At 39.8% G+C, this 26286-nt stretch overlaps 1 protein-coding gene across 2 annotated transcripts in view; it reads left to right on the plus strand.

The window, feature by feature from the left end:
• Positions 1–26286, plus strand: part of slc36a1 (solute carrier family 36 member 1) — a 46530-nt gene that overhangs the window by 16240 nt on the left and 4004 nt on the right. For both annotated transcript variants that reach the window (XM_028589905.1, XM_028589906.1), the window contains exons 8-11: positions 1271–1498; positions 3416–3514; positions 5215–5381; positions 7705–7874. In XM_028589905.1, coding sequence (XP_028445706.1) covers positions 1271–1498; positions 3416–3514; positions 5215–5381; positions 7705–7874 — 664 coding nt within the window. The remainder of the gene's footprint in view (positions 1–1270; positions 1499–3415; positions 3515–5214; positions 5382–7704; positions 7875–26286) is intronic.

Genomic DNA, 26286 nt, shown 5'->3' on the forward strand with positions numbered 1-26286 from the left:
TTTTGATAATCTGTTCATCATGTAAGACATTTCTCCAGGACCACTTGCAGAGTTTAGTTTATATCATTGCAAGTTCCAGAAAATACTTTTGTTGTTTGACTTTCTGTCAAAACAAAAAGGCACAGTAAAGATATCACTTGAAATATAATTAATATTAATAATACACTTTATTTGTATAGTACCTTTTTTTTGATACAAGAAATGCAGCACAAAGTGCTTTACAATAACGGGAAAATAGACCTAATATGAACATAGAAACTGGGATGTGTGCCATAATAATGTAAAATAAGATGCAATGTAAAATAAAACCCAGTGAATCATAAAAATATTAAAATCAGTGGCCATATTTGCGACATCGGTGGTGGAGATTTGGGTTTTGAAGCCGAACACTAAGAAAGTATTTCACCTTTTTATTGTTCTATTGTGTCACTACTATATGTTATTGCTTATTTTAGATTGTGTTCAGCACTTTGGTCAACTATGTTGTTTTTAAAGTGCTTTATAAATAAAGGTGGATTGGATTGGATTGGATTGGAAGTGCATTTTCTACCAATCGGCGACTAGGTCTCTGAGGCTATAAATAAACATAACCCATCGTCTTCCCTGTAGATTATCTTTATAAGCGTTTTATTTGCCTGATAACCGATAAAGTTAATGAATTATAAAGTGTGCTACCATGGCTCGGCTACAACTCTGTGTCTGTCCCTCTGCTCCGGTTTGACTCCCCACTGAGTCTGACTTAATGTCCCGCCCCCCAACACTATCCGACTATCTCTTACTGGGTATTATGCTGAAAGTTTCTAATTTATTAAATAATTGCTTAAAGCATATTAGCATATTAAAGTGTTGCAACATTCCAAAATCTTATTTATTTTTTATATTTTTGGGCATTTCGGTCTTTATTAGAGAGGAAAGCTGAGATATGAAAGGGGAGAGAGAGGGGGGAAGACATGCAGGGAAACCATCACAGGTCGGGATATGAACCCTGGACCTTCTAAGTCGAGGAACAAACCTCTGCACGTGTGCGCCCGCTCTACCAGCTGAGCTAACCTGCCACCCAAAATCTTAATTTTGACTTAAATGTAAAGGCACATTGGTTCCAAATATCGGTTATCGGTTTTATTAACTACTAATAATCGGTATCGGCCCTGAAAAACCAGCATCGGTCGATCCTTAGAAGAGTTCCTCATAAAAATATCTTCAGGCGCCAATTCTTTTAGCAGAAACCTACTCATTTCTCTCTGCTCCCCTCCACCCTCGTCTTCACTAGGTGGTAGAGGCAGCCAACGCCACCACCTTCAACTGCCACATGAACCACACCAACCAGACCCAGGTCATGGTGCCGAGCTTCGACTCCCGCCTCTACATGCTCTGCTTCCTGCCTGCCCTCATCCTGCTGGTGTTCACCCCCGACCTCAGGTACCTGGCTCCTCTCTCTCTAGTGGCCAACCTGGTCATGAGCACCAGCTTGATCCTCATCTACTTCTACTCCCTCACGGTAAGACACCAGCTTCATCTCATCTCTCTTTCCAATCGATTTTAAGAGATGTTCCGACTTCATTAAAGAAAACTATTGCAGAGGTTTCCCTACCATTATAAAGCTTAGGTGCAGCACCCAGGCCATTTTGGGCAATTATTGTAAAATCAATGTGAGCAGCAACACTAACTGAATGGCTTTTCTCAGATCTAATGATTGTAGTTGGTCACCAGTGGATTTCTTTAGCAAGTTTTGTCTTTAAGTTTTTTGAGTGTTATCTGCTTTAATTTTTTAAGCGTTTTAGACACAGACATTAGGGGTGTGCAAAAAATAGATTAATATTCGAATCGTGATTCAAAATCGATTCCACAAAAAAGTTTATTTATAATTTATTTTTTTTTTTTATTGTATGTCTACTGTAATCACATGGGAAAAGTAACTACATTTACATACTATGAATTTTTTTTGAATCAAATTTTGAGCCTAAAAATCGATATCGAATCATTACATTTTCTGAATCGTGCACCCCTAGCAGATATGGTAGTAATAATAATGGTCGAAAATGATGTCAAATTGCATGTTTTTGTATTGAATAAATACGGGAGGACCCCTAAACCCACCTGCCAAACACGTGCAACGAAGTCTTCCACAAACTTAGGGAAAACACTGTACTTGTGAACACTGTAACTAATACAGATCTATACATTTTGAAACTAGAGGAAGCCAAGACTGACCTCCCAACAGGCCGATACAAGTACAGAACATTTGTAACGATCGGTTTCTACAAACAATAAAAGTGTACTTTGGGACAGACACCCAAGTAATCACTACATACCATACAATTCAATACATTCTGTGGTATATTGGGTAGAGATTGTCGACAGGACTGAAATCTGTGAATAGCGGAAGTTTTTTATTGACTGCATGTCAAGCAATAATCTAATGTGATCTTTTCTTCATCTAGGTTAACAACCATCCCCCCTCCACCCCACACACATGTTATAATCTGTCTCTCTGTTTCTACTTCATTGGCTTCTGAGGTTGTTGTGAACAACTCACCACTGTCCATGACAACTCGAAGCGTCTGAGTCTCCAGATTATCTGTTTTCCTGTTTTTTGCCTGGCGGTTGTGTTCCCTGAGAAACGACCTTGCCTTTAAAAAAATCAATTTCTTGCATCAGAAATCTCAGAAAGATTAAGCCCAAAGAGATATATATCTGGCCCGTAAGGTGTCTATGTGGCTGATAAATCACCAGAGCAAGAAATGTGGGGGAAATCTAGAGCATGAAGGCTACAAGCACCACAAAAAACAGTCTGCAATCTCTTTCTTTTTGTTGCTCGGTTTGATTCGGTGTCCTTTCGGTGTTTCAGCTCTGCCCTTGAACCACAGAATGTATACACATCTTAATGTGGTTCTTACAGCCTTGCTCCAATTTAATTTGTAACGACTCCACATCATGGTTTTAAGGCTCATCCTGGTAGCCTTCATTTTTAGTGTATAATATAAAGTGTGATGTAAAAAGGTTTCCCCATAACAGCAAAGCCAGTGTCAGCAGCTGCAGTGTGCAAAACATTACATTTCCTCTTATTCTCCCACCTAGATGTATTTTGCAGTAATGACCGTTCCCTTTATAATATCCGGCTTATTTCACAGCTACTTATCAAAGACCCTAATCACATTCAATTATTTTATCACAAGCAAATGTAATTTATAAGCTTTGGCCAATAAACAAGTCTAACGGGACGAAGGAGTCATGTCCTCTCGGCACAAGGCGTTGTTAATTAATTTGATTACAAATGATCCAAATGGACTGCAAATATGATATGATCAGATGTGGAAACCGTAGTCTGGTATTCAGAAATAACTAATCAGACCGTCTGGGATGAGAATGTAGAGTTAATCTTCATGTTTTTTTTCTTTCTCTTTCTATCCTGCAGAACATCAGATACCCCATCAATCTGCCATACGTGGGCAGGGCTAAAGACTACCCTCTCTTCTTTGGGACGGCCATCTTTGCCTTCGAAGGGATCGGAGTGGTACGTGACGGACTGATGATTACTAAAGATAAAGCAAGGGACAAACATATTAACATCTGAACAGTTACAGCCCATTTACATCTGTAATTAACCTGAAACGTGTATCTGGATACATTATCTGGATTAGAGCCCGACCGATAAAGGATTTTATAGGCCGATATCGATACAAATATTTGGCGATTTAAAAATCGTATGTATTTATGTATGTATGTTTGTATGTTATCCAGAAACGTGTAACAAAACAAACCGATTTCCCTAACATTATTCATTTGTAGTTATTTATGAGTCCTCACTAAAATAATATGATAATGCAGTTTAAAAATGAACTTGTTTGTTTTATCGTCAGAACAGAACAGAGGAACATCAACATATATTAAAGTTCTGATAAATAAAATGTATAAAAATACAAAATTAAGATCTGAAACTTAAAGTCCTTTTGACCAAAAACACAATAACAAAAAATAAAATCAAAGTGTTGCCAACAGGGACGTTGTAGAGCGCCCTCTGGTGGTCAAACTATGCAACGCCAACACTCATAACGTGGTATTTAATTTTTTAAATATTCATTTATCAGAATCATTTATTTGTCATTCTATATATATTCGTTATCTCGATCCTGTCCACATTAGGATCGGATTTCAATATGCGAATGAGGTGGGCAGAGTTGGCCTATTTGTTGCTGAGCAGCTTAAACATGATTTAACATGATGTCTCACGGTTTCTTTCACATCCGAAGCAGCCTTGTCACCCATCATGTTGTTTAAGCATTATTATTATTATTATTATTATTATTATTATTATTATTGTTGCAAGAAAGATTTTTGCATGACCACTGACCGTTGGATACAAATAAATTAGCATGCACCACCGTTCTCAAGCCTCACACCAATTACATTTTGAAGCATACGTTTTGCTTTTGCTGGGAGAAGGCCCCGGGGAAGACCCAAGACTAGGTAGAGAGATTACAGTATATCTCTACCCTGGCCTGGAAATGCCTCAGGATCCCCCAGTCAGAGCTGGCTTTGGAGTCCCGTGTTGGAGCTGCTGCCCCCCCCGTGACCCGACCACGGATAAGCGGATGACGATGGATGGCGTTGCTTTTGTTTCAGTTGGCAGCGAGCTGGTTTATAGCCAGCAGTTGTTGGACATTTATCGGCTTGTTTTGTCCAGGTATGATTTGGAAAAATGGAAGAGAAGCTTATGTTACTCTGTTATTGTTTCTGAACTGCTCAACAATACATTGTGAACAATAATGAAGGCACCGTATCAACAGAACTGATTTTTTTTTTTTTTTTTTTAGTGCTTTGAAGTGCACTGCTCAGATAGTTCTGCAGAAGAGAATTCTTCATTGGTATTCAATTAACAGCACCCAGCCCGCCGAGAGAACATTACAAGTTACAGTTTTCAATATATTGCGTGCCAGTTTGCTGAAATGTCAACCTAATTTTAGCTTTCATTATAACTTCCATAAACAAACCAAGAGACATCACAGCATGAGAGAAAGTGGCATTTAAAAAAATGAAAAACTCAGGAACATGAAGATATTTCCTTTTTTTATTTTTTAAATGTCTGGACTTAAAACGTTGGACTCTAACATTGTTCGAATGTTAAAGGAGGGGATGACCCATGAATCGTACATTTATTTTGGTCTGTTGTCCTACTGACGGGCTGGTTGTGTCTTTGTCTCTTCGGGTCGGCAGGTTCTTCCCCTGGAGAACAAGATGCAGAGGCCTCAGAGTTTCATCCCGGTTCTGTATTTGGGGATGGGCATCGTCACCTTCCTTTACATCAGCCTGGGTACCATAGGATATTTGTGCTTTGGAGAGCACATAGGAGGGAGCATCACTCTCAACCTGCCAAACTGCTGGTAAGATAGCATCAACACTCCCTGGATTACAAATAGATGGCAATCTTAAATAAAAAAAGGTACAGATATAGATAAAAAATGCACCTGCTTCATATTTACAACAACAAACTTTATTCTTTCTCGTCACGTAGGGCTGCACGATTATGGCCAAAATAAGATAATCACAATTATTTTGATCAATATTGAGATCACGATTAATTATCACGTTTATTTGTTGATTTTAACCAACAAAAAAAAAACGTTCACCGCGCATGTTAAAAATATTATCACCGGTGCCCAGTATCTACCGGACGGAATGGCAACGAGGATTTCGGTGCCTCATTACGGTGCCACTTTAATGTAATGTTTAATGCGTAGCGCTCTGATGCTCCGAAACGGACGTTAGAGGCAACCGAAACATCGCTGCATGTCACGCTAGTAAACACTAATAAAACGTTACACAGCAGGTAACATTAGCCTACCATCAGCTACAGTAGTAACTGGATTAAACACTGCTAAAATGCTGACAGCTAAACGGTGTAGTGTGACTGTATTTCACTGTAGACTGTGTAGAGGATTCCAACAGTGGGACGTACAACAGTCTGCCACTAAAGCTATGAGCTAAAAGACTCAAACTAGCACTGGTCACTGCTGTTGTCTGAAAAACAACACAGACGGGACAACATGTTGCATTTACCGGTAAACTGGTAAACCTCGGGACAACTTATGACCATAGACAGTTAAAGAAAAGAAAAGCTTATGACCGACTAATATCTGTTGTGGAATTTTCCTCACGTTACTCTGTCCTCTATGACTGTCTACATCTAAACTAAGCTGTGCGGTGCAGGGAACAACTCTGATTGGCTCATGGAGGCACGTGATCGGACAGTGGTTTACGGAGCTTTGAGAAAAAAAAAAACTTTGATACGGAGCGTTCTATGAACGGAATGACGCATTTTAAATATCGCTCGATCACGAGAATTTGATCGTGGGAAGCCAAAATCGTGATTAAAATTCGATTAATTGTGCAGCCCTATCGTCACGTACACACAGAACAATTTAGTGAAATTCTATTTCTGCATTTTAACCCATGCTAAGTATTAGTAAGTAGTGGACAGCTAAAAGCATCCAGCGAGCAATTTGGGGTTCAGTGTCTTGCTCAGGGACACTTTGCATGTGGCTGGAGAAGCCTCGGATTGAACCGCCAACCTTGTGGTTCTCAAGCCACTACATCGGGGTCTGCATACACGGACACTGCATGTCACGTTTGTAGGCACTTACATACCGTGTGCACAGTCCACACAGTCAGATACTTTGCACAAATGGGGAATTAACAAGGGCACAGCAGCTCCATTTTGTCCATGGGCTCTTGTCTAGCAGGTTAATGGATAACATTTTTCTTTGTGTGTCTAGCCATGGTGGCTGTCACTACCGACGCTAACTCCTCAGTTCTCAGCATTTTGGCTTTGCTGCTTTCATAAATGTAAAAAAAATAAAATAAAACTTTCAGGAAAGAGCTCCCCAGTCCCAGGTTTTCCAAACATTAAATATAACGAGACAAGGTGTTAGCAATATTGAGACTAGTATATCATAGTATAATTGCTGTCCAAACACCTCGGATTATGGTCCTCTGTCAGTTGGTAGTGTGCTTCCGGCAGATCTCAGCACATACAGACAGGGGGCTTATCATTCCTTTCCACACATTACAAACAAAATAGGTCAGAAAAATAATTTTTTATGGAGAAAACTACGTTTCTGACAAATCTCTCTGCTGGTCTGGTTCAAAGAGGGCCTTTATTTGCACCATTCATCTTCCTCCCTCTGAGTTAAAAGCTCAGCCATGATGTGTACTCATTTTATTCCTTCTGTGAGCTCATTTCTTTAGGGATAAAGTAAAACCTAATATCCTGATTGGATTTGTTTTGTCATTATCTTGTTACTATCTCCACTGCGATTAGTGATAGACGTCTTTTGAAATGCTTTTGTTATTGGACCGACGCTGCTAATTAATGAAATAGATTTGATTTTTAATGAGGTTGAAAACTCCAAGGCTTTAATTACCAGCATCTCTTTTTTTAAAGTGTGCGGAAGAAGATTGTTAGGCTGCTGTATGTTTTACAAGAACTACTAATTGACTCCTCTTCATCTTGTAATATGTTTTTTGATGGCTCTTATTCATGCAATTTGAGGCCTTGTGTTGATGCTTGTTGTGTGTTTTATGAAGGGTTTTTGATTAGCTGCATTTCAGAGCACTTTCAAAATGTATTTTATGGCTGTATCTGTGCCACACAACCCTTTTCATTTAGTCTGTTTGGGTCACATTTCTCTCCATCCCTTTTTCCAGGATGTACCAGGCGGTGAAGCTGCTGTACTCTTTTGGTATTTTCATCACCTTCGCCCTGCAGTTCTATGTGCCAGCCGAGATTCTCATACCACCAGTACTGGCTCGCGTGTCACAGAGGTGGGAGAAAGCCGTCGACCTACTGCTCCGCACCGTCCTGGTCATCTTCACATGTAAGTAACAACCGGTCAATGAAATAATGCAGCGTTCCATTCACCCTACTGTAAACACTACATTGGATTCAGTATAAGATGAAATAATTACTTTGCAGAAATGCTACATATGTACTTGCCATTGAAATATTCAGTAATCTTTAGTAATTTCAAGTGTAAAAAGGATCTTTGACAAATTCAGAACTGTATCCTGATGATGACCTTGAAGTTGCATGATAGCACGAAAGCAAAAGATAGAAATCATGCCTAAATTCCAACATAACTGGTAAAGCTGTTGTAGCTGCTGGTTGTAGTGGTTGCGAATCCCAATCTGGAGTCAGCCATGAAATAATGCAAAATGAATATGGCACTTACAGTTGGAATCATCACAACATGTAGACGAATGCAACTTATGACAATTGGTTGCTAGTAGATATTTCTAAATTTTAAGTGGTCACAATCCAAAAAAGGCTTGGAACCAATGTGTTAGACCAGTAACTACATACATTATGGAGGTATATCCACTCTCTTTGTTATTTGAAAAATGTGTCTATAATATATTGCATCTAATTACTGGCTCATAATGTAGTCCTCTGATTGGTAGAAGTGACTTTAATCAGAATTATAACACTTTTTTTTGAACCACTCAGGGAAATGATTTAGTTGCAGTTGTTCCCAGTCAAATTCCAGGTAAAATAAGAGTAAGAATAGAGCACGTCAATAAGTGTAAAGTAACATAGCTACAATAATAAATAAATAAATAAAAATGTTAAGTAGAATCAAGTGAGATTAGGTTCCAAGTAAGATTAGGTTAATAATGTTTCAAATGGATTGTACAAATTCTATTGTAGTGCAGTGTCAACATAAATACCGTACAAACATAAATAGGTACAGTGGGAATATAAGTTGGAGCTGTGAATAAATAACACCTTTTGTTCATGTAGCTGATAACTATTGCAGGAATTATTGTACATCATTGTCCTAGAATATTGAGATGCGATGTGGGGATGCGTGCTGTGAGACCAGTTCTGACACTAACAGTGTATCACCCAGAGGGAGGAGTTATATAGTTTGACGGCCACAGGCAGGAACGACCTCCCGTGGCGCTCTGTGGTGCATCGTGGGTGTCTGAGTCTGTCGCTGAAGGTGCTCCTCAGACTGACCGGTGTATTGTGGAGTGGGTGGGGGGAGTTGTTGTGAGTTTATTTTGGACAGCATCCTCCCAAAACTAAATAATAAACTATCCCACAATAAAATGGTGTACAAACAGAGGAAGCAAAGACCTTCTTGCGGCACTTTAACTTCCTTCTTAACATTCCTCGAAGTGAAAGTTACCCTCAGTATAGTTATTGTTCATGAATGCAGGATGCGCTGCGATCAGCCTTGCGTGATAGGCAGCGTTCCCTGGTCCCCCGGCTTCAAACCAGCATACTGATTTCCATCTTTTTTTTTCCTTTCTCTTTTTATATTCCGATGCAGTCCCATACCGCCTTTAGTTCAGTCCTGAGCAGAAACAAGAGATTGCTGTCTGTTTTGTGCTTCCTTCTTGGCTGCTTTAAAGCTTTTGAAATTACTTCTGCAGTACGCCTAGTTTCTTTTTATTGTATTTTTTTATTGGGTTCATTTATTAAATAAATTGAGCAGTGGCAGTCAGCATGCCAGCTGGCACATCAAAACGGGTCCCAGCCAACAAATTAATGTAGTTTTTTTTTTTTTTTTTTTTTTTTTTTTTTTTGGAGTCACAAAATGATAAACAGACAGAGAAAACTGAGTTAATCCTTTAGGAATTGAAGTAAATAGCGGCTGCGCTTAACAACAGGAAAACTATATCAAAACGTCCGTTTACAAACTCATTCAGAACTTGCGCAGTATATTTCAGGTCTTATTAATCCAGTCATATGCTCTGTACTTTCCAACATGTATTTCTCGCTAAAATCGCACACTTCCGTTGCTGGGTATGAGTAGCATACGTTCTTCGTTCACCATGGAGGCTTGAGAGAAAAACAAAGTTTTCGTCAAAGGGTTGAAAGGGTTGAAAGGGTTATTCATATACAAATAGTAATTTTAAAGGTGAGGAAGTCTTTTAACAGTTGAGCCTGTGTGGCTTGAGGAGTGTGTTTCTGTACTAGGTCTCCCATGAATGGTAATGAAACCCAGTAATTTAACAAACACGTGTCCTCTTAACACACACTCACAGACACACTCGCATTCCCCCATCCGTTCTCCTTCCTCCCCCAGTTTTAGGCAGCAGCAAACCGTTCCCTATCATAGCTCTGCCAGGGTCTTTTACAGCAGCAATAGTCCTCCCATTGCTATTGATTCCCATTCAGCCATGACTGCCGATCCCTTAACTCTATTATCATCTCCTGCCTCTTTGGTCAGATCGCTGTGATTCAGTGTGGAGGTGCTGTGGCAGACTTTCACCCTTTTTAAAGATCATTAGGCAGGCTTTTTCCCTGGCTCAGAATGGGCCTTTTTGAGGGACACATATTAAGCATTGGGTCCGGGGTTCGTCCCAGGACATTTTGAACGTCAAATACATAATTTCTTGCATTTTGATACATTTTTAAACACCATTTTTTTTGTGAAAACTGCTTTATATATGTGAAGGAAAACACAAAATTCCAACTGTGAAATGAAAAGGCACCAAAACACGGAAGTGGACAATTATTTATCGGGACAATGAGGGGTTCTGAAACTGTCTCAATTTATTACTGATGCAATATATAGAGTATATCACAGAGAGGGGAGGGGAGTTGACTGCTGGCAGTCAAACGTTTTGGTGCTTGTGCTTTTCGTAAAGCAAAGGTGTTGATGTCTCCTTTACATACCTGCAAACTAGTTGCTTTTTGGCAAAAATTGCCGTTTCGAATGGGAAAATGTCATCCACGTGTTCCGAGACCCAGTGCTAATACGCACGGGACGCTAGTTACGGTAACACTACATTCGACTGCAGGTAACGTTAGACTACTGTTAGCTAGCAGCTGGAGTAAACACGGTTAAAATGCTGACCGCTAAACGGTGTAAAAGTGTGTCTGTCTGTATTTCACTGGAGAGGATTCTAACACCAGACTGCAGCTGCCGTTGTCTGAAAAACACAGACTCCAGTGTTTCCCATAAATTAGGAAGCAACTTGTGGCGGTGGGTGGGTGTCGCACTTGGATGCTGTCCTCCTCTTCTACTTCAGTGCCTAACAAATCTATCTCTTTCTCTCCCCTGTCTTTCACTGGTTGAAGCCTGAAAATATTGTAAAACAAATTAATAACATAACTAATTCCACTGGTCGGACTGTTGAGCTCTGTTTCAGACTGATACCTCCGGTTCAGGCTAGTCCTCATCCTCAGTATGTGCCTTTTTCAGTTGTGGAAAAAACTTTTCAATACTCATCTGGATTGAAGCAGCAAACATTTAGTGTAAGATTAAAAAATCATATAACATTATTTATAATACGTTTACAGCTGCTACATATAGTGTTTTGACCTCAACAACGAACTGCATTTTACCGCAAACTTGCGACTAGTTAACTTTCTAAAGCGGGCGCAATCGCTTGTTTGCTAAGAGTCAGGTCGGTGATTGTGAATGTGTGATTGTGTAAAGGTGTTCACGAGATAGATACCAACCTTTCGTGAACTTGTGAATTTCGCCAGCCATCTTCTCTCCTTGATGGAGACAGACGCTGAGTGTACAGTGGGATCAATGGTGTTTTAAGCCTCCAACGTCGCCTTAGAGGCACTAACCCTCACCGTGACCTTAAACTTAACCATTGCCGCGGTGCCTGGAAGGTGATGTTGGGGGCTTAAAAAAAAACAACACCGCACGGTGGGAGGAGCTGTGTGTGTATGTGAGCGAGACACAAGTGACAGAGAGACGGAGTTTCTTAAAAAAGAAAAATTATTAAATAAACGCAATGTGCGGTGGCTGGTGTTGATAGTGTGACGCACCGCCACACAATAGTCTATGTGTGGGAAACACTGGACTCAGCCTCGCCTCGCCAGCCTCGTGGTGCATTCAAAGTAATTGTAAAATACCCTTTTCCCATCCAGTGGTTGTTTTTGTCGTTAACAGGAATTTACTGGTGAAATAAGTTATTACATTTAAAAAAAAATCATTTAATTTTGACCCTTTGCAATTCTTTAAAGTCACCGTTTTGTGCTCCTTTTTTTTTTTTTTTTTTTAGCTCGACTTTTTGTTTTATATTTTTGAGCAGACGAATACAATTGAACAAGGTGCTCCTTTTTATTTCTATCTATCTATCTATCTATCTATCTTTCAGTTTAGTCACCGTTTTAAAAGTATCGTTTTAGCACGGAGGGGTGTCACCTTTTTCATACCTTCTGAGTTTGCAGTTATGCCTTTAACCTCCTTTAAACTCAAAAGTATCCACCACTAGTTGCAGCTTTTAAATGCACAGAAATGTATCTCAACTTCAAGCAGAAATTCCAAAGTTTCCAAGTATACCAAATTTGTGAAACTTAATTAAAGGTGGTCTTGTGAGTAAGGGTAGGATGGCACATTAGCTCAACAAACTGATTGATGCAGAGTGCACTGTACAGCACTGCTGTGATGAAAACAGCTGTGCCTAAATGAAAAGCTCTCAAATGACCACTTTATTTACATTCCATCCCACACAAACCCTTGATAAGCTCTAGGTAGCGACCAAAAGGAGGAGGTAAGCCACAGAGGGGAGTTTCCCTGTTCCCTGGGCTCCCCCTTAGTGACATGGATAATGAACTCCAACATCTGCAAGAAGAAGAACTGCGGGTCCATCACACTGAAAAGTGGTCAGTTAAGGTGGTTCACAAGCTTTTTTCTGGAGGTATTCTGGACATTACAAGATGGGGGAGATCCCAGGGTAGAACCAAAACCCACTAGGGGTGTTAGCCATCCCACCTTGCCTTGGAAAACCCATCAGGATCCCCCAGAAAGAGCTGGAGGCCAAGGCTGAGGAGAAAGACATTTGGGCTACTTTTTTTACCCAGTCCTGGAAAAGTGGCACAGGATAAATGGATGGATGCTATTACAAGGTGCTTCTAATGAAAGCAGCTACTAAATGGATTCATCCAGTCAGCCTGCTCAACATGGTTTTTAAAACCAATTAATTCTAACGATGAGTCTGGATTTAGCTTTAATTGCACTCAGTGGTAAAATGTGTTTGATGGTACAAATAGATGGATTGTGAATGGCGAACTGACATCATTCTCATTCTATTGTTGTTGTTGTTGAAAGAAAGAAGTTATTGAGTTTTTTTTTTTATACTGAAACCAACTGCTAGTATACAAGGAATGCGGAGGATGGAAGCTCTGCCCACAGTTTTAGGTATTCTTTCGTCTTCAATTGAGTCTATTTTTACACCCGTCTAATTTTACACCCTCTGACTTGTGTATGGGTCCTACGTAGCCTCATGGGTATATTGCAATATACTTGGCGATGCTAAGTGCTTCACATAAAAACCTCCATTAAATGAGGGATGTTAAAACCACATATTAAATCACATCAGTCTGTAAGGAGGTAAAAAAAAGTTTTATACTATATCAGATAAATGTGGTAATCTCAAATTGAGATTGACACATATGCTAGTTTTCTCAGCACCAGTGAGCGCTTAAGGTCTTTATATTATGTATGCTTGTATATAGGGAACAGGGAAGATGCAGTATGTTAGGGAAACCGAGCATCGGCAGATATACCGTTTATCTTTTGCAGTTTATTTAACTGAATTACATAGACGTCAATGATGGTAATCGTAGCTTCGTGGCCGTACAGTTATGTAATCGAATACATACTTTGATCAACAGTTACAGTATATAACAGGAAATTTGATTCCCTGCTCACCGCACTTCACATGGAATGAAACCTCAAGTCACGTAAGACTTATTTCATTATGGAAATCACAACGCTTATTAGCCTTGGGATCTTCATGTCCTTTGTTATCTGTGATTGGAGCCCGTAGAGAATTATGCAGATTCCATGCTGTACAGGTTTCTGCACATGCATGTTGATAAGCTAGTAAGAAGGAAATAAATGCATACATGAGCCACTTCATGTCCATGGGTCATCTTCAAAGCAGCTCGTGGTTCCGGTTGGCGCTGAGCAGAGTGTGTTGTGAATGTGGAGTAGGTGCAGCAATAAAAAAAGGCTTGCTTCCAAAGGGATCCCACTTATGCGTGCTTGAATGAAGGAGTTGAGGAACAGGGGGCTTTTTGAATCGGAATACAAGATGAGAATGAAGCAGTGCATCGTTGTCTGCATATGTTTGGAGCAAATCATGAGACTGCCTCCGAGAGTCTCTGTCTTTGTATCGGGAGCAGATGTTAGTTCTTGGCTGTCCAGAGGGAGAAGCTTTTGTCTTCATTCCACTCCTGCTGCCGTATTTTAGTAATGGGAGTCTGCTTCTCGGAGTTTGCAGCAAAAGAGAAAGCTGACCGTGTACAAAAAAAACAACCAGCCTTACGCAGAGCAAGAGCGTCCCTCTTCTTCTAAATGTTGCGGTGATGAAAAACATTAAAATTTAAAAACTCCTTGCTAGAATCACATAGCCATAACCAGAGAGACTTATGTGAGTGTTTTAGAATAGTAGTAAAGCCTGAAGGTTATTTCATCTTAAAACTTGCCTTCCCAATACAGAATAACATATTCAGCGTGACTTAGAACATATTTGTTTTCTTGGTGTGTTGTTTAACATTTTTCAAATGTCTCCGCTCAATGTGAGATCCCAAATGCGTCCCAAATGTATTCTGTTCTCTTGATTTAACTTGGAAGTGCTTTCAAGTGGTAGAACTGTCAAATGAACACTGATGTTACTCTGTGTTTACCAGTTGCTACAACAACACAGCTTCATCTTTCACCGTCATTGGTTTCAGTTTGATGCCAAACAGTCCGATAAGAGTTTAAAGAGAGGACGGCCCTGGGCAAACTCTCGCTCTGTGCTGAGCTGTGCTTTGAAGCTTTCAAGCACCTTCTTGAAATGTCAGGACATTTCAATGCAGAGATTTCTTTTGAAGGGATCACTCTATTCTAATTTACCAGAGACAGGCTGAGGAGTCGAGGAGCTTAATTTTGCTGTTACTCTAGTTTTGCATCAGAGAGTCTCTGAGTGGCAGCTATTGGAATGCTATATGGCGTCACCTTTTTCTTGCAGTTGTATGTGCCATGATACCTTTATGTTACAGGGTTTGACAATAATTGCCCAAAGGCATGGTACTTGGATTATTGTTTGATCAGGCAAAAATTGTGTTGTGATTGATAGCATGATAGCATGCACTTGCAAAATGTCACTCAGTCTTTAAATCTGGATGAATCTGTTATTTGGCCACCTCAGGGCAGACCCCCAAAACAAGCTTAATAATAATAATAATAATAACTTATAATATTATCACTTCATAAAGTTGATAGGGCTAACAATTTAGCAAGCAGGTACCTGTTTACACATCCATCAGACATGGAGCGACATTAGCATTCATGTACTGTAAGTCCAATGTTCACGCTCCGTATGGTTTTCATATCTAACACCTCCTAACCTGTAGGTCAATAAGGAGTTGACTTATTGCTCGCAGGTAAATGCAACCCCAAGAAAAATACAACTTCAACTTAAGTTCTCTCCCATCCCAGAATGTTGTGTGGACTAGCCAGATCCTCCTCCGCAGCACTGTGAAGGAAGGTCTGGCAAAGCGTGAATAGTGTTCTAGCAACACTTTCACATTACAGAGAATCATTAGATTTATTGTGAAAACATTCGTGTGACATTTGAACACATCAGGCTTTGATAACTCCATCAAAAAAGACAATTCCGCAGAAAGCAATTCACGGCAATATTAAAACAAACTAAAAACTAATGGCATCAGGATAATTTTAAACCTCCACATAATACCATCACTAATGGCAAATCCAACCCAATCCTAGACTATTCTTGCTTTCCATAATATCCCCTTTTAATGGAGCTTTATATACACAACTCATATTCACCCGTGCACATGCTTGCCGAGAAGCAAGCCATGAAACAAAACTTTTTTTTTTTTTTTTTTTTCGCCTGTACCGCAACTATAGCGGCTGCACTGGTTATTAGATTTTTGCTTTGAAAGTGTTTCCTTTGTCTGAGTCACTTTGCCACAGGCCTGGGCTGAACAGCTAGCGTGTGTTGAGTTGTTGATGGGAACAAGAGAGGACATAAGGATATAGCGTGAGCCTCCGCCTCTCCTTTTTTCTTCTCTACATCATCCTGAAGCACTGTGGCACAAAGGACCAAAGGTACAAAGTGCCACTGGGAGTGCATGTTGCAGATGACATTTTTTTAAGTTTTATTTTTTATTTTTTGAAACATGTGTGCAGTGCACACATCACCGTGCACATAGTTGGAAAGAGACTGAATAAGTAATAGATATAAAAAAGAAGTAACCACCGACACATTTCCGCTGGCCTCCATGCTGCTTTCTACTGGTGTGTGTGTCCGTGTGTGTGTCCGTGTGTGTGTGTGTGTGTGTGTGTGTGTGTGTGTGTGTGTGTGTGTGTGTGTGTGTGTGTGTGTGTGTGTGTGTGTGTGTGTGTGTGTGTGCATAACAACGCCCCTGCAGGCTGACAGGAACAAAGTGTTTTCTCTTTGTTGAGATTTTACGACCAAATTAGTGTGCTCGGAGCGTTCCCCCTTCAGCCCTTTTGATTCTGCCTAACGATCCACGTTCTTCCTCGCTCTCAGGGGACAGCAGCCCGCCTTTTAGCTACAGCCCTGTGAAATTATTTGCTATTAAGGCTCAGGGCGATCTCAAGTTATGCCCGACGACTCTTCAAATGTAGCTTCAAAGCTTCAAATGTAGTTTGAAGAGCACCCTTCACCGGCGAGGGCCTTTTCTTGGAAGTGACCAGTTTACTCCCCGCGAGCGTGTGGCAGCGAGGTGCTTTCGCCGTACTTGTCGCATGAAAGCTCGACTTTGCCGTCGCCCCATAGGTCAATTTGACACACTTTGTGAACGCGAAGGAGTCCTTCATCAACCGCTGGTAATGGGTGTCAGACCTACAGAGAAAACAAGAACACCCAACTTGTCCTAACTGCAAACACAGTGTGTGTGTGTGTCTGTACTAATTTTGGTGGGAAAAAATTGTATTAATGCCTGGTTCACCACAGGGGTGGAACACTGTGACTCAATACTGCTGTGGCGTAAACATTGAGACAACTTTTCTTCAGCCCTTCATTATCTCAGCACCAACTGTAAGGTAAAATATTCTTGAATGTAGGAGTCTCTCTTCAACATATGAAGAACAATCAGCTCTAAAGGTCCCATCTAAGAAACCAATCGTAACACGTATTCTGAATGTGCAAGTCTTGTTTTTAAAGTAGCTTTATCTTTAAATGCCAACGTCTGTCCACAAACAACCAAACCATCGCTCACTTAGTGTGTCAGCCGAGCTAAAAGCCTGAGGATTTCTGTCTTTAGCATGGACCTCCTGCTGGGTGGGGAAGGTCAGCCTCGCCCTCCAACTCTATCTTCCCTCACTTCCACTCCTCCTCTTGCCTTCTCTATGGTGTCTACTTTTTCTCACTCATAGTTCTGTCGTTATGTTTTCTCACTCGCAGTGACTAAATGAGGGTTGCACAAGGCAGCATTCGACAAAACGCACCCATTTTATTGGCCTACATTACAAAGCGGATACGTTATACTGAAAAGTATCTGAAACCCTCTAATTTAGAAACTACATATTTTATTCATTTGACAACATTTATTTGGGTGTCACTGTGGTCGCTGGTGCCAAATCTTCTCTGAACACAGTAATCAAGAAATTGAGGCATCTTATCTTATTTCCCTACATCAGAAAGAAAGTCTTCTGTCCAGAGAAAGAAAACTTAAGCCACCAACATGTGATTCTTGCCTCTCTCATCCTCTTGGTATCTTCTGGTATAAAGCATCACAGACTGGCTAAGTTTGGAAATATGAGCATGCTATGTGTAGCTTAATATCCTGTTAGCCTGATCCTACCAGACTCTGGTCCATTTAATTTGTACAGAGAGTCTGGCCCCTCTCCATTGACAAGTGTTAACTTCCTTGAAGGCGGGTACTCTGTTGAAGTTTAAAACTATTGGATCTACCCAGAGCCACTCTGAATCTGCTGTAACCAATCGCTAACGTTTGGTCGTGACGTCGGCTTAGCATCGCTAGTGTTAACATTAGCCACTCCTTCACTACTAAAGGAGCGAGCTGGAAAATCAAACTGTTCCCGACCCCTGTGGGGAGGAGGGCCACGACATCATGGCCACCAACAAAACTCAGCAAAGATTGGTCTTGCTCAGGCTTTAACTTCTGGATATTCGGCAGCGTTGCCACAACGGACTGAATGGCTTCGCTCGCATCTTTCTCTGCCGCCATTACGGAACTACAACTCTAGCACACGGCCTCAACGTCATCGTTTTCAGCCGCTCCCTCTGTTTGCTGATTGGACCGCCAAAAATTTTACTGGAGAAAACCCAAGACTATACCGCAAAGCCAGACGTAGTACTGAAGGGAAATTAAAATTGAGCGGAAGTGCGTAGGAGGGCAGAGCCAGACTACTGACATGATAGGACCAAGGGGGTAAGCTTCGCTTCAGAACGCGAACCTCCGATGGCGCCATTTTGTTGCTACAAAGCGATCACCTCTTGTTAGCATTACACTGACCGCCATTTTTTTTTTACGTCACTTGACTGCGAATAACTTTACATCTGAAGCGTTTAAAGACTATTTGTCCATTGTTTATTTCTAAAGAAACACGATAATGTATAAAAGGCTCCATTACCTTGTACCTCACGTTATAGCTCCGTAGCAGACGTTTTTGTAAAAATAAGCTAACGATCGTGTCATAACCAAGTGACTTACTGTCGCACAGTAGAGGAATTACCGTATAGTACAGGAGAAGCTCGCAGGCAGTTTCGACTTACATTGGCTGTTTAGGTTTAATTACTAATGTTAACTAGCATGTTAGTTAGCAATAATTAGCCTGTGCTTATGTTATCTCCTTACATATACCTACGCTCTCCGTCTCTGTAAGATTGGAAATGATTGAGATTTCTCTCGGCACAGCTACCAGAAGACTTTCAGACCGTTGCTCACGTCACATTTACGTTGTCTCTGTCAGTTGGAGCCTGCGCAGTAAAGCAAGATATCACCGGAAAAGTGCTTCTAATAGCCTTCACTGGTCTCCGTCCAGAGCAACGGGGTCTATTGGTCCATTATATACTGTCTATGGATAGGACTTTTGAATGTTGTGGGAGTTTGCACATTTGCAGCAGGAGGTACAGTAACTACTTAGTGACTGCAGTACAGCTTTATAGACAAAAACTTTCATGCAGCAGAATGTAGGGCTGCACGATATGAGTACAACATCTAATTGTGATTATTTTGACTGATATTGCGATCACGATATGGGAGGGAATGATCATTTTTGAAGCATTTCTTTTTTTTTTTTTTTTTTTTTTGTCCTGTAGGATTCAATTTGTAGGCCGGGACAATACTTAATTCAGACTGGTTTGACACCTATTTTGCTTTTAATAAATATTGCGCCCCCGCTTCCAATGCAATTTGGATATTGCACTAGTCCATATTGTGATTTTGATAAAATTGTGAATAATTGTGCAGCCCTAGCAGAATGTCAAACATAATGACCGTATTACTGTAACTCTAACTGATTTTCTTCATCCTCCTTAAGGGATGAAAACTAGGACTTCAGTGTCAGTTTCAAACTTTTTGCCGCCAGTTTGTCCCAAGTGACTTTTTGGCACATGAAAGGACAAAAAGTTTTGTTCCAAGAGCAGGACATACAGGTCGACACTCTGTAAAAGTGCTGTTGGCATCAAAGCTTTTCTTGCACTTTCAGATCCCTCAAAAACCTGGAGTAGCACCCACGGGCTCTTAAATATAGAGAGGTCAGTGTGATGTCAAGCCAAGAAAGGACCAAAGTCTCTCTCTGATCCACATCGCTTGTTATAGTCTCCTCAGCCTTGTTTGGTGAGGAGATAAACTTAAGTGTCTACTCTACTGGGAGCTTCTTTGCCTGCAGTGCTGAGGTCTCTTTGTCATTATTTTTATTGTAGTATTCTCAGAGGTGCTTACAGCTTAATATGGTTATTGTTGAAAGAAACAAGCTTTTAACTTTTATTACTTTAGCTTACTCTTACTTTTTCCTCTTAACTTCTTAAAGTGGAAGGAACATTAAAGGCCATTTGACATTGTGTCCACTAGAGCTGCAACAATTAGTTGATTAGTCGATCGATAGAAAGATTATCGCAAACTTTTTTGATAATTATGAAATTGTTAAAGTATTTTTTTTAATGCAAAAATGCCGTTTTCAGCCTCTTAAATATGGAGGTATCCTTCTTTAATATATCTTTGAGTTTGGGACAACACAAGAAATGTAAAGGCATCACCTTGGACTTTGAGAAACTGGGATGGACATTTTCTGGCATTTTATGGACCAAACGATTAATTGAGAAAATAATCGGCATATTAATCAAAATGAAAATAATCATAAGTTGCCGGATGAAATAATGTTGACCCGATCAAAAATATGATTAGTAGATTACCTTTTTAAAATGCGTCTTATTTCACAGAGGATGAACCATTTTTATTTTGGTAGAGGCAAAAATTAAGTTGACTTTGCACACAAGATACTAGTTTGCGTATTAACATGCTTAGAACGTTCCTGCATCGCAGGGGATAAACCTTTTCTATTTTAATGACCTCATCGGTTTTTGTCGTCTTTGTTCAGTCAAACACTTTCAAATGTAAGGAAGGAGTGATGGACATTGCAGCCTCTATTCACTGTATAACATTGCCTTTTGTGGTTGCTTGTTTCATTTTTTTTGGCATCTTGCAGGTATCGCACAATAAAATGTAAATGTTCAAGCAAATGACATGTCAGGCTAGAAAGGTTTCTAAATAACATTTTGTCGTCGTACAATGCACCTCAAAGAGAGAGTGGCAGCTCATCACGGTGTGGTACCACAATAGTTTGAGAGGTTTTTTTTGTGTATCAAAATTGGTTTTGTCCTAACCTTTGTTGAATCACTGTATGTGATTTTTTTCCCTTGACGTATTTGACTGTCGTCTTTTCGACCGTAACTTCCATTTATCGTCCGTCATTCAAGCCAGCACAAGTACTTTCTATGACGTGTGAGGTATTCTTTTTGTTTTTGTGCGATTTTGAGCCCCATTTGTTTTCATCACCACTTTGCAAAGCATTGCTGGTTCAATGATGGCACCTGTAGGTTAGCTGTTGATTGACAGAAGAATGTCATAATTGCCTTACCTTGCTCAGATGTGCTGTTTCCAGATTTAAAACAGAGATTTCCATTTTCTTACTGGTCTCCAACTTTTAAGACACAACTGCCCGCTCATGAATGTGGCCAGTTTGTCCTCTTAATCTGAACTTGGCCATCTTATCCAGGAAAAACAATTGCTCTGTAGCCCACTTTTCATTTTTGATCAAGATGCAGGTCACTTATTTCAAAATCATAGTTTCAGAAGATATTGATATGGATTTATTCATTAAACCAGGCCCTTAACAAGCAGCAAACATCCTTCTGCATCATACTTTCTCACAGGCGTACAGTTTAGAGCAATCATTTTTAAATGGTTGTCATCTTTGCTGCAGGTAAACAGTCGTCTGTATTCGTTGTAGTTTGGCCCTGAAGAAACGCTGTCCATTTAAACAACACACTGCACTCTCTCTGTTGGTGCTTATTACCCTGTTCACACATAAAATCCAAGTTCAAGGTCTTATCCCTCTTTTTTTTATGTTCAACACTGCGAGATGTGTTTTTATACGCCTGGGTACTTCAAAGTCTGTTAAAATTCTCTAATAAAGTAGCGTGGCTTTGTTTTTATTTGACATTTACTTCAAGCTTTACAGTAACTTCAATGAGTGCAGCAGTAAAATAACATGTACAGTACAGGCCAAAAGTTTGGACACACCTCATTCAATGTGTTTCTTTATTTTCATGACTATTTACATTGTTGATTCTCACTGAAGGCATCACAACTATGAATGAACACATATGGAATTATGTACTTAACAAAAAAGTGTGAAATAACTGAAAACATGTCTTATATTTTAGATTCTTCAAAGTAGCCACCCTTTGCTTTTTTTGATAACTCTGCAAACCCTTGGTGTTCTCTCAATGAGCTTCATGAGGTAGTCACCTGAAATGGTTTTACCTTCACAGGTGTGCTTTGTCAGGGTTAATTAGTGGAATTTGTTCCCTTATTAATAAAAAAGCAAAGGGTGGCTACTTTGAAGAATCTAAAATATAAGACATGTTTTCAGTTATTTCACACTTTTTTGTTAAGTATATAATTCTATATGTGTTCATTCATAGTTTTGATGCCTTCAGTGAGAAACTACAATGTAAATAGTCATGAAAATAAAAACGAAACGCATTGAATGAGAAGGTGTGTCCAAACTTTTGGCCTTTACTGTATTTAAATAGCGTGTGCTTTGCATGGTTTGGTTAAACTCTGGATGCTTTAATGCTGTAGGGTATTGTTACCATGGGGTTGTTGTGCAGCTGTTTCCATGCACTTAAAGTCAGTGGGACTCTTTAGCAAAGCACTCTGCTGCTCATCTGTGTGATTCTTTTATGAGCTGTAACCAGTTGAGTCCAGAACGCCCGTGAGAACCATTTAGTTTTTTCTGTCAACCTTTCCATGTCGTTAGGCCCACTTTAAAGCCACATAAAGGACATAGACACCCACAGTTGTTCTTTGGTTTGGTGAAAACCATGCGATTTGATCTAAAAGGGCATGAAATCAAAAAATGTTGCCCGGAGAAGCCTGAAAATTGATACTGGAAACAAGAAGTTACCTAAAAAAAAAAACAGAGAAAAGGCAAGACTTGGAGATCTTAGCATAAAACTGATTTAAACAATTTCATATTGCATTCTGGGCAGATGTGCATGTTAATCATTTCGCTAAGATGTTCATTGCCTATTGAAGAACAGAATGCAGACAAATCCGTTTTCCTTGGCTATAAATATAGGGACAGTGATCATGTTTATTTCAGAGGCGTAAGTTTAAAGAAAGGTTTGAAATCCCTGAAATGGGTTGGTGATTTGACTTTGGTCAGATAAGGACAATCCAGGAATGTGACTGTCAGACATTAACAGGAAGGACTTATGCCCAGATGTCCTTTGCAAGTCATGTAGAGTTTGAAGTTGGGGATACTTCCTCTGAGTTGTTCCTGTGTCATGACCATTCAAGGACAGCCAAGTCCGGTAAAGTCATCTTTATTGATTTAGCACATTGAAAACAACAGCAGTTGACCCAAAATGCTTGCAAAAAGGTGTTGTTTACCTTGATAACATGTTGGAGCTGTCGACATCCAACAGCTCACTGTGGCTGTTTCTTCTTGTAATATTCCTCCTACTGAACAAAGAGTGCCAAATATGTCCGTATCTTGTTATGTTAACCAATTATTATTGAAGAAAAGCACCACTTGCATCTTTCTGCAGCAAAAATACATTGTATTTTCCATCTTTGCATTACAAAAAAGACCTCCAGCTAGGTCCTCGGGGAAGGCTTTTAATGTGAAGGAGAACTGCAGCAGAAGGTGAGTTGATTAGTAATTAACAACGTGCTAATATGGCTCCAATATGGCTGGAAAGCAATCAGTAAACAGTGTGAACAGGAACGTAGGAGTGAAGCTAAACCCATTGTTTGTAACTCTGTGTTGTTACTGCCTAAAAGTAACAAAGTAAATTGGGTCCTGCCCTCAATGAGGTTGAACGAATGAAAGAGATTTTTGATTTAATTGAGGCTTATGGTTAAATATGGTAAATAGATTGCAGTTATATAGCACTTTTTTAGTCTTAGCGACCACTTAAAACGCTTTGCAACACAAGCCTGCTTTAACCCATTCACACACACATACAGTACATACACTGGTGGCCATAATTCAGATCATCTATGTAAATTAAAGTACTAATCCCACACTGTAAAACTATTCCTTTTAAGGTCATTGGTAGTGATTTGGGGTTCAGTATCCAGCCCAAAGACACTAAATGTAGACTGCAGGGGACAGGGATCAAACCACCAACCTTCTGATTAAAGGAAGGCTGCTCTACATCCTGAACGGTTAAGTTAAAATTTAAAAAAATTCATCTACAACAGTCCAAATTGATTACATTCCTACCAGCAGACTGTCGCCTCCTGATTAAATGAATCCTCACACGCGCTCACAGGGAAGAGTTGTAGTGATAGTTTCCGCTGCCTTGTATTTTTGTAATTTTAAACAACAATGAGCCATGATGAATCAAATTGGTTACCGTGATGAGTGTACATCCTTTTGGCCAAAGGGCTGAAGTGATCTATTTATTTCCCTTAAGAAATTCAAGCCATTTGTAGAGAATCTACAGTAGAAGCAATAGTTTAGCGAGGACAGTCCTCCCCTCCAACAAAAGTTTGTAATTGCAGCAGAAGGACATATTTGTACTTTTCTACAAGCCCCCGCTAGATGTACCTCCTCGTCAAGCCCACATTACTTTTTCTTTGTGAAGTAAAAATTACTTCTCTTTTGTGCTGGAGCCATGATGACTCATACTGGCTCGAGGTGTATACAAAGGACAGCTCTGAAAATTAAGGTACACTCCACAAAACTTCACTCTCCTCTGCAACAGGAAAGTATAAAGAAAATGTTGTCAATCTGGCCAAGACATCCTCATCCCTAAACAAAAACATACTTGTGAATATAAAAAAAAAAGGTTTTAATTCCAGCTTGTATTGTTTTAAAATGTTTCCCTTGCATTAGAAGCATGCAGATTATCTACATCCATACAGTAATATACACAGTAACCAATTAAAATAGTTTAGATTTGTATACATTGTTTCTGTTAATAATGTATTGTATTAAGTGTCCATTTCATTATAATATTCAGATTTATCATAAATAATTGAACATGCACATGTATTTTAAGTTCCGTTAAAGAGGGGTGGAGGTGGGGTCACATTTGAGCATTTAAAAATGTACTTGAATATAATGCAATAGTTACTTTCTGAAGTAACTAGTTACTTTCATAATTTGTAACTGAGTAACTAATTTAGTTACTTTTTGGAAGAGGGTAACTAGTAACTGTAACTAATTACTTTGCCCAACACTGCTGACAACTAACCATAATTTCCACTCTCGATTAATCTGTCAAATGTTTACAATTAACTTTGTAAAATGGCGGCCGCACACTTTGAGGTTCATTTTGACTCTTCAGCAACCGGGCAATTCAAAGTGCTTTACATAAAACATTAAAGAGCAGTTAGAAAATAATTAAAAAAACAATAATAAACAACTTAAAAACATTAAAAGACAAGAATAAAATTGATAGTGCAGTATAAGAATAAAAGTTACAGTGCAGTATAAGAAATTAAAGTTAATAAAATAGATTATTTAAAGAAAAGCAACATCAAAAAGATAGGTCTTTAGCTTAGATTTAAAAGAACTGAGAGTTGCAGCGGACCTACAGGTTTCTGGGAGTTTGTTCCAGATATGTGGAGCATAAAAACTGAACGCTGCTTCCCCCTGTTTAGTTCTGACTCTGGGGACAACAAGTAGACCTGTCCCAGACGACCTGAGAGGTCTGGGTGGGTCATAGTGTAGTAACAGATCAGAAATGTATTTTGGCCCTAAACCGTTTAGTGTTTTAAAAACCAGTAAAAGTATTTTGAAATCAATTCTTTGAGGCACTGGAAGCCAGTGTAGAGACTTCAGTACTGGAGTGATGTGACATGATCCACTTTTCGCGATAAATGTCCATCATAATTTCCCAGAACCCATGGGGATAAATGTCTTGTTTTGACCAGGCAATAATCAAAACCTAAAGATGATCTATCTATCTAGTTATAAAAAAGCAGCAAATTCTCACATTCCACACGCTGTAACCAGAGAATGTTTGATAAAAGACTGAAATGATTGAGTCGTCTTTTAATTTCCCATCAGTCAACTAAACGAACATAGTATAATTTGCTGTGTTAGTCTCCCTGGTATAACCATTAAACCAGCTCTTCTAGTCCGTCGGATATTCCTTGTAGTCCCTCAGACTTGCAGCTTCACCATTTCCGTCTTTTCTTGCAGCAGAAAAACAGTTCAGTACATCGGAAACATGGGTGCTTCGAGCAACAGTGCAGAGTGATTCATCCAGAGCACTGCCCGTTGGTTTGGAGAAGAGTTTTTGTCGGCTCATCAGGGCAAAGGAAAGAAAGCTGATGCTGACTCATCATGGTGATGTAGCAGCGGGGGAGAGAGGGAGGTGAGCCAGGGGTTATGTTGACCGCAAAAAGGAGGGAACAAGAGAGAGAGGGGAAGTATTCAGACAGAAGGGCAGAGGAGGTGTGTTTGATGCCAAGTTATTGATTGTTAGGGGTTATGAGGTATCAAATGATGTACTCTGTTGGTGAGACTGCATCAGAAAAATTGTAAATCAGCACATTTTTAT

The sequence above is a fragment of the Perca flavescens genome, chromosome 10, assembly GCF_004354835.1.
Source record: "Perca flavescens isolate YP-PL-M2 chromosome 10, PFLA_1.0, whole genome shotgun sequence".
NCBI lineage: Eukaryota > Metazoa > Chordata > Actinopteri > Perciformes > Percidae > Perca > Perca flavescens.